Source organism: Semicossyphus pulcher, unplaced genomic scaffold (assembly GCF_022749685.1).
Source record: "Semicossyphus pulcher isolate SPU_LCO1_2020_fin unplaced genomic scaffold, fSemPul1.0.p SCAF_12, whole genome shotgun sequence".
Taxonomy (NCBI): Eukaryota; Metazoa; Chordata; class Actinopteri; order Labriformes; family Labridae; genus Semicossyphus; species Semicossyphus pulcher.
Genome location: NW_027211626.1, coordinates 11,919,483 through 11,928,847, shown reverse-complemented (window position 1 = coordinate 11,928,847; position 9,365 = coordinate 11,919,483). Strand labels below are relative to the sequence as shown.

The 9,365-nt window shown below is 43.0% G+C and overlaps 1 protein-coding gene across 1 annotated transcript; it reads right to left on the bottom strand.

Annotated features, from left to right (window-relative positions):
- Window positions 1-569: 569 nt before the first annotated feature.
- On the bottom strand, window positions 570-7,843 carry LOC138588562 (monocarboxylate transporter 9-like). Its single transcript, XM_069658759.1, has 6 exons — window positions 7,708-7,843; window positions 6,664-6,921; window positions 5,083-5,226; window positions 4,013-4,108; window positions 2,491-3,363; window positions 570-2,211 (listed from the first exon to the last, which is right to left on the bottom strand). The coding sequence occupies exons 2-6, from the start codon at window positions 6,860-6,862 to the stop codon at window positions 2,027-2,029; spliced, it is 1,497 nt and encodes a 498-aa protein (XP_069514860.1). The 5' UTR covers window positions 6,863-6,921; window positions 7,708-7,843; the 3' UTR covers window positions 570-2,026.
- Between the last annotated feature and the right edge of the window lie 1,522 nt (window positions 7,844-9,365).

The following is a 9,365-nucleotide window of genomic DNA, read 5'->3' as shown; positions in this document are numbered from 1 at the left end:
GTTTCAGTTCAGCGGACCGCTACAGCTCTCCATTCTTCACATTCAGGCGTGTTTTTCCCTCTTCGACATGCTGCTCCCGTCTCAAAAACTGTTGGAAAGTCCGACACACGACGAACAAAAACTGGCACATGTTAACGTAAGACTTACAAGAAGTGAAAAGTCCTGCTGTTAAGATGGAGTAGGGTTAGCTTTCTTAACACGATAGCGTTAGCTCCCGGGAACTTTGTTTATGTTGCTAATCACGTGAGACGTGTGTAACCATGGTGATCATTCCGAGAGCTGCCAGGGGAAACAGAAGCAGACGAACCTCAAAGTGTTCTCCCTGGAAGAGTTTTTTTTTTTTTTTTTTTTTACTGTTAAAGGAAATGAAAACAAATATTCTCAGCTTGAAATGTTTTTCCTTTTTCTTGAGAGCTTTGCCATTGCGTTGCCCGGGTAACAGCTAACAAATATGGCCGCAAACCAGCTTTATCACGTATTAAAATTTTAAATGTAGCAGGTGCAAACTCCTTAAAAGAAATGCGTCACAAACCTTAACACTCAATATTATTCATTCAAATATCTTTTATTGGCACTTTTTAAATAAAATAAAAGAACAGACAAAACATTTAAATATATACTGGCATAAAAAATAACAGTGGCTAATATGTGACAGCAATGCATGCCGTCTCTTCTAGGTCAGTACTGTTTGTACTTCATCTGCACCGTGTAAATACCCTCTACAAACACAGAAATGTAATGTTCCAGCAATGTTTGCCCTCACGCCTGAAACTGGAACTATCAAAAATACATTTGTCGTGGTCTATTTAACAACATTCAAGTGATTCTAAAAGCCTATTGCAATGTATTCATTACAATTATGATCACAATAATCAACTTAAACAAAGACAATATTTTCAGCTCTGTGGCCGGGTTTGTGCATATAAAAGTCACTTGCACACAGGACTTAACAAACTAGTGCTAATACAAAAGTTTATCAAACAATGCACACACACAAACCTGTGCACGTATGAGAATATGCGTGTGCAGACATCTACACACACAACATACACACAAACAAATACACACACACATCATGATAGAAAAGGACCAGCCTGGTCAAAATGAATGCCAGCAGAGGTCATGATAATCATGCCACAAAGAGAATCAACATGCTGTTATGGTTGGAAATACAGTAGGACCTCTTTAGTGTTTTTACATGTTTTTGAATCAGCATAACGTATTCAAAAATTCTCTGTGTGATCCAGAAAAGGAGGTATGTGGAATTCAAACCATTTCTAAAAAAGTATAAACCGAGTCAATGCACTTGAAATCAAAAATTATCTATAAAGCAAGGCTTTTGTATTGTTACAACAGGCATATGTGATGACAGGCATTGACTATCATTGATGCTTTGGTAAGATACATAGTGGTGTAATTAAGATACATAATAAAAAACAAAAATTGAAATAAAAACGTCTTGCTAAAACTTCATTTATCAAAAAAAGGCTCCCTCTTTCATTCTAATCCCTGTATTTTCTGTTCTAGTAAGGTTCCTGGGAGATTTTTGTGCATTTTTAGAGTGATTTCAAAAGTTGTCATTGTGTTGACAACAATTATGGAGACGTTTTTCTTCCCAGTGTTGTGAACGGCACCATGTTTTTTTTTTCAGAGCTACAGTGAAGTGAAATCAAGTATTTCTATAAAGACGATGTAGAACTGGGGAGTCGAACAATATTGATCAGTTTACCTCGTAAAATGAGGCAATAATAAAAAACAACACAGGCATCAGATCAAACCTTTGTAAAGATCTGCAGTGTATGGTGTGAACCTGAGAAACGCAGGCAAATTACAGAGGAAAGGCCTGTATTTCATAACCTCTGGTAAGTGTTTTGGTATATTATAACCTGGCAGCTGAAATAAGGGTTAACACCTCATAGTCAAAGAAACAAAAGTCCTCCTAGGAGTGATTCAGGTGTAGTTTCTCAGCGGACAGCTGCTGGGCTGTAGTGATTGAAATTTGAGTGCTCATGAAAGGTACTCTTATTCAAGCTACAGAGGCAACCTTTTCACAGTTGCTGGTGTACTGGACGTCTGGTCTGTCGTTCTCGGAGCGCTTCCTGTTCCAGCAGGGAAGGGTCAGCACAGAGAGAATGCATGCTCCCAGCACCACACAGCCGCCACTAAAGTAGAACGCCAAGTCATATGACTGCGTGAAGTCGAAGAACCACCCTGGAAAGTGAGGAGAAAAAACAGACATGGTGAGTTTAGTCAGCAGGGATTCCTGGCAGATACAGCAGTCAGCTAAATAATGACAAGCTGTCTCTTATTAAAGTTGACATCCCTCTTGCGTTTGCTCTGCCCGCCTGTCTAAATTAACATTTTGATTGTTGAAATGTCTCTGAAAACATAACCAACAACAGGGTTTATCTTTAGACAATAAAGGAATGTCTGCACATATTCTATCTAACCAATAACCGCCAGTGACGAAACAAAGACAAGCTCTCTTACCTACAACAGGGGGTCCAAGCATGATCCCAAATCCCCCGAAGAACATGAGGATGCCGTGGGCTTGTGTCAGTCTGTCCAAGCCGACAATGTTTGTGGTAATGTAAGAGGTGAGAGACCAGTTTCCAGAGAAGAAACCCAGGACCACAGACAGGATCTGCAGTCCAAAATAAGTCTTAGTGAGGGGGATGAGGAGGAGCGACACACCTCCTGCAAACATGGTGAAGGCATACAGATAGATGCCGTTGATCCACCTGATGTCCACAAGGATACCCAGCACTAGTTTACCCACGCAAGTTGCGATGGCCCCTATTGATACCAGAGGAATGACACTAACTTCTTCAATAAGTCCTTGACTCTGCGCCACATCCTCTATAAAGAGCACAGGGGGGAATGCACCCAGGCTGAACATGAAGACAGCAATGCAGAAGGCCACCATGGATTGGTCCTGCAGGATCTCGTGCATGGAGTGCATATACTTCGAGTAAGCCTGCTGCTTCTTCTTGATGACTTTCATGATGGCTACCCCGACCAGAAAGCTGCCTTTCTTCTTCTCTGTCTGAATGTCTTTTGCATCAATTGTAATGAGCAACTCTTTCACCATTAGAGTTTTCTCCGGACTTGTAGTGTTGGAACCTGTTGTGAGCTTCAGGTCGTCCAAAGGGGGCTTCTCAAAGAGCTGCTCCTCTGTGTTGCGTTCCAGTGCGGCCTTCTGTTTGAGGTAGTACCCTGGCATGTTCAGAGGCCTCATGAAGCCGGCACAGGCTGTGAGGTTAAGTGCTACAGCCCCGATGATTAGCAGGCAGCCGTCCAGGCCGTACAACACGATCAGCTCGTTCTGAGCCGTGGCGTAGATGAACGCTCCAACGCTTGTGCCTGAGTGAACAGAGGAATACAGAAATCCAGTGTTAGTGTAGGAAAGTGACAGATAAAGCCATGATGTGTAGAATCTTTGTGAGTATAGCAATTTTCAATTTTTTCTGCTGGCAGGGGTTTTTATTTGTAGGCTATGTGATCCTGAAGCTCTATCATCTGTGTTCCAAGGTCACACTTTTTGGATGCTGCCACTGGGGGGCGCCAAGTCACACATTTTCAGTTCTACTCAGTGGCTTGAATAACTTCAATGACTACTTCAAAGGGATGAAATCCCCATTTTCTGCCCTCTCTGATTTAAAGTCTGTTAGTTTAATAGTTCTTAATTAACAACAGACTGATTTAAGCCTAAAACAATGATGTTCTACTTCTAACCGTCCTCATTAGAGACAAATCTGTCCATGAGAGTTTTAAACTAAACTGTCAAGCTTCCCAAACCATTACCATCGCACTTTTGACTCTCAGCCAAAGCAGATCTAGTCACTGGTCACCAGTCCTTTCCCCTGCCTGAGACAGTACTCTGCCTCTGCTACACTACTGATGTTTACCTCAGCATCCCAAGGATCCCAGCAGCTCATACATGAAAGAAGTGAGCATGGAGAAGTGGTGTGCACCCAGTGAGCTCAGGGGGGCTCAAAAGGGGGAGCAGTACCTGTGGTGACAATGCCGAGGGCAAGGCCGCGTCTCTTGTCAAAATATTGACAGGTGATTGTCAACGTGGCTGCGTAGACGAGACCACAACCCAGGCCTGTTGGTAGGAGAGAGGACAAGGACAGACAGAAGGAGAATTTATATTAGCTCAGGTGAAAGGGGGGTAAAGCTTTTCACTTCTAAAAATAGACCAGAATGGGAATTCATTTGCACAGTACATATCAGGACAAGGTTTTAAATGTGTTTCCAAATTCTAGAAAAACACGTAAAGAAAATGTGTATTTCAGTGGATGAAGAAAAGAAATCAAAGATGTATGTCCAATGTATTTATAAGGTCAGAGGGCACTGGGCATAAGGTATCATGTGCAATACTATCGGCAAATGTAGCATATGATGACCAGTAAACAAGCTTCACGTGTACGTACAGCCGCAGCCATCATCTAAGGGCATCTCTAAAAATAAATAACTGTCTTCAAATATGCATGGCCTCCCCTCTCCAGTGCTGCCCGTGCGAGAGGCACTGCTCACTGAGAGGGAGTTCACCGGGATTAAGCACGGCTTGGCTGTCACTTAATGCGCGATAACAGGTGGTGCTGGGCCCACACAGGCACACTGGTGAGGGTGCAGAAGCAATAAAGGGTCACATGGGAATCAGACTAGCACACCTCATAAACATAAACAACAATGTCGAAGAAATTACATAATGCTCAAACGTATATCTTGTCCCGGTGTGCTTGCACATATCTGCTCAGTAGCATTGGCATTCATTAACTAATTCAGCATATTGTCAGCCTTTGTTGTTGCATAATAGTTGGACTTAAAATGCCCCCCATGCTTGTTATAAATGATTATATAATGTGTCATGAGATTCTCATATGTTAGAGGGATAAGAAGCTTAGTTCACACCCATGACTGTTTTTTTCTCCCGTTTACAAGACCTAAGCCTGACTGTCTGTCTGATTGTCAAGTCTCTGGCTGCTTGAAGTTTATGAGCGCTGTAAAGCTAACGTACTGTTAAAGTAAAACCCACAGCAGGAAGTTCCCAAACAATATCATTAGGGCTTTCCTTACCGACCACAATCCCATAGGAGAAGATGAGGAACTGGACATTTGGAGCAAAGGCACTGAGCATCAGGCCGCCTGCCACCATCACACCACTGAAGATGGTCACAGGACGAGCCCCAAAGTTGTCCACGCAAGCACTGCAGACAGGACCTGAAGAGAAGGAAGTAGAACAGACAGGAAGAAAAAAAAGGACAGAGTCAGCGACAATAGGAAGTGCTGTTTAGTTTGTTATGCCGGAAAACAGAGCTTCTGAGAAAAACAAACTCCCCCTCACAAAGCACAGCTGTGTCTGACCACAACCCTGCCACATCGAATTAGGTTCAATGTGGCATCCTGTCAGAGGTGTTGTCATGTCACTCAAGAATCCTGAGAGGTCAAGGGACATGTTGTTTACTTTAAAATGTTTAAAAAACAATATTAAGTTCATAGTTTACTCTTCATTTCCATTTTAATTCTCTCAGACAGTATCGCAGACACAGCATATTTATCTTGTTCCACTTCCTCACTAGAAATACATGAGTATAGTCTAGAGAGCAATAAACCCCAGCTTCTTTTCAGTGCTTGCTGGATGCTCCCATATCCCGAGGTGGCTTGACTCATCTCTCATGCGACATTTACTGTTTCCTTCCCCTCTAAGCAGGGGGAAGACCCTGCTGCTGTGCAGCAGAAACTGCAGTGCTGCAGCTGTCTGACAGCTGGGACACGTGTCCAGGACTTGGCCCGGCCTGAGGCCAGATCTGTCCAGTCATGATTTTTCACCTCACCCCTTCGAGAAAGACGACAGCAAGAAGCCAGGCTGGCGGCGGAGCTCTGCCTTACACGGAAATGTCAACCAAGACCGCTATCTATCTCTGATCCTGTTTGCTCAACAAAATCATGAAGATAACTCCAAATCTGCTGACATTACTTAAAGGTCATTAAGTTTGAATGCTTTTTTTTTGTTTCTCTAAAATCTTTTAATTAATGTTTGGGTTCAAGCAAGTTTATAGACACAGCCGTGCTCTACAAACACTGTATTTGTTAAGTGTGTTTCTCTCCAAATCTGTCCCTCAATCTGTCTTGTTTCCTCCCTCTGTGGTTAGATTAAGTGCTAAGTGATCCTCTGACATTCATAGCATGGATGACTTGCACTTGCTTTGCCTCCCTGCAAAATCAATAACAGCAACTCTGCTCAGGGAGCAACTAAGTGCCCATCTTTGTCACAGCATTGTCTCTGCTCTCCATCCTGTTGAAACATTACATCTCTAACACCTGTAGCTATGGTAAGCATATTCCTTGGTGACAGATGTTATTAGTCCTTTTTATGGGAGTCAGACTTCATCAAAGTTATTGTGACTGCTTTGTTATCAGTGGTATCATGTATTGTGATGATTTAGGAGGGAATGGTAGGTTGGTAGGTGTAAAGGTGAGGGTTTAGTGCCCCACTTTATGCAGATAAAGTATCTCTTCATGCAATTAGTCATGCTAGCAGATATGTTGCCCATAGTGACATGTAGCGCCAATGCATCACAATGACAATAAAATTACGTAATGATTTGTACTGCTCAGCAAGAGGCAATTAGTTTAACCTCAATGTTTGCTACTCACTGGCTATAAGTCCCACTCCAGCAACAAGTGAGCCCACCCAGGCTGTCATGCCTTTGCCCTCCTGGAAGGCATGCAGCCACTCAGGGTAGAGGACACCCACAGACTGGGGCGATCCATAGGCCAGGAGCTGGGCCATGAAGGAGGCCACCACGATCGCCCACCCCCAGCCTCCGTCCAGCACTTTGGTAGACTGAGCCATGGTGTTGATGTTACCGCTGCCCTCTAGGAACTGCTACAGCTATGACAGAAGAGGGGCTCCTGGGAAAGACAAAAATATTGCAGTTGAAAGTTTCACAGCAAAATATTCTAAAAGATGACTCAAGCTCATGCGAAATCATGCCAACGACTTTAAATTCCACTTCCTCTTCAATAGCCTGCAAATTATACACTTACGCAAAGCCTTGATGTAGTGCAGGCTGCTGCTGCGATTGGCCTAGGAGAACAGGCAGTTCACCTGTGTGAGGTCTTGAACACTGACTGACTGCAACTAACCCACTGGCAACAGCTCCTTTTGTTGCTGTCCCTATAACCACACCTTGGAGGAGGAGAAAGTAACAAAAAAAAGTGCACAGCTCTGTGCCCCTCCTGCACCTTTAACCTGCCTCCTCCATGATTCAGCTCTGATCATTAATATACACAGGGGGGAGGCTCTTCTCCTGTGCTGACCTAAGTTTTTCAGACCTCCATTATAAATAATTTATAAAGCACCGCAACTTTATACATCACTGCGGCAGCATTAACCCCTTTGGTCACACTTTGTTTACAATGAGGCTTGATGGTGGGGGGAAAGTTGTTGCAAAGCTCCTCAGATTTCTTTGCCTTACAACATGTTGACAGCAAACAAACCACTTTTATACTGAAATGTAAGAGAATAATACCGCAGAAAATCACAACATTGCCCATCACCTAATGATGGATTCAAAAAGCATCCCTGTATTCACAAACGACATTGCGTATTTTCTTATCACATCTTATCTTCTTACTTAGACACAAATACAGGCACACTGAGCTTGTTATTTTGTTGAAAACACATGCGGCACTCACCTCAGTATCAACAAAAACAGCAGCAGGACTCTGCACAGCTGCGCGCTCTACAGGAACTTTCCATGTAGGATGGTTTCCCTTTAAAAACCGCTTCTTACAGAATCGCTATAAATGACATAAACAAGACAGCCTCGTATAGACGCTGCTCTTTCTCAGCACTATTCTGCGACGACCGTGTGACAGGAAAGCACTCTGCATCAACAATGCGCATTGTGCATCCGTTTCTCACTGCTTTGTAGCCGGCGAGAAAACCGGTTCAAAGCTGTTCTTGCTGGTCCAGCAGCAGCAGCAGCTTGAACGCAGAGACGGGAGGAAAAGCGCTGCTTCCTCTTGCGCGCCTGGAGCGCACAGCAGACAGAGCAGCACACAGTCTGCGCTCAGTGATGTGGCGGCTGTGGGTTTATGGGTCAAACTGTTTACCTTATATTTTATATAGGCTGCCTCTGAATTTTTAAGGGAATTTAAAACCCAACGAGGAGCGCGCGCACACTTAAACACACACGCACGTGCATAAATCGAAAACTGTTTACCTTGTAGATTTCTGGGTCGCACAACACAAATCAGTTGACAATGAAAAAGTTAACATACTAAAAAGATTTTTTTTTTTAAACATAAACAAATTTTTAAAAATCTGCTTTATGAACTCGGCTAATACTTCTGCCTGGTCACGCTGGAAGTTGTGGTTTGAGTGCTACGATGGGGGCAGGGTGTGCGGGCTCGTGCTCTTAAGGAACATTGTTAATATTTCCACCAGTCCAGTCTGAACCGGTTGATGGATGGTAATAACAACACCACACCGCACCAGCAGGGCGCACTACTGCCTGGAGTCCTCTCCCTGGTTAGCACTTATTAAAGCAGTACATAAACTAAAGTCTTGAATTAAATCTTTATTGACTTCCCCATCAATACAGAATAACAGGACTTTGATTAAACCTTAAGGAATATCACAGTGGTACACAAATAGGCAGCAGCTTGTAGCCTAGACAGTCTGCCATGCAGCTGGTTAAATATAGCCTGAAGGGACTCTCACAGGAGGGGAGGCACATGACTGTAGGATAGTGTTTTTGTAATCAAAACTGTCCATGCATGAATATTTTAAGTATATTTAAATTATATCTAAAGTTAGCATATATTATATATACTTTTTTTTTCATTTACTTTATTGAATCTAATTCTTAGATTATTTTCTAATATAATTTCTTGAGACTCTTTCTCTAACGAGAGAAACTCACAAGAGTTGACACATTTTTAATTACATTTTAATTGACCACAGGCCCACAGTCAGTTACTGCCAAATAGTGTTTCCTGTTTTTTGTTTGTATATTTGCTGCATTCACTGTGGCTTGAAAACAGAGACAGGAGTCGCTCTGCAGCAGGATCATAAAAATTATATCATCACCGTGTGATTGCACCCATTCTCATAACCTCAGGTCACACTGTTAGAAAAAAAGAAAGCAGAGAGAGGAGTGAAAGAAAAGAGGAACACAAAGAGAGGGAGACACGACAGATGAAAGGACAGGGAGCGTAGTAAGGTCAGGGGAGGGATGAAGAGAGCAGACCAGAGGTGAAACTGGTTCCTCAGAAACTTTAAGACTTTTTTTTTTTCCCATAGCCAAGGTCTGCTGCCAGGAAGGGTCTTACAGAAAAGGTTTAGTCTC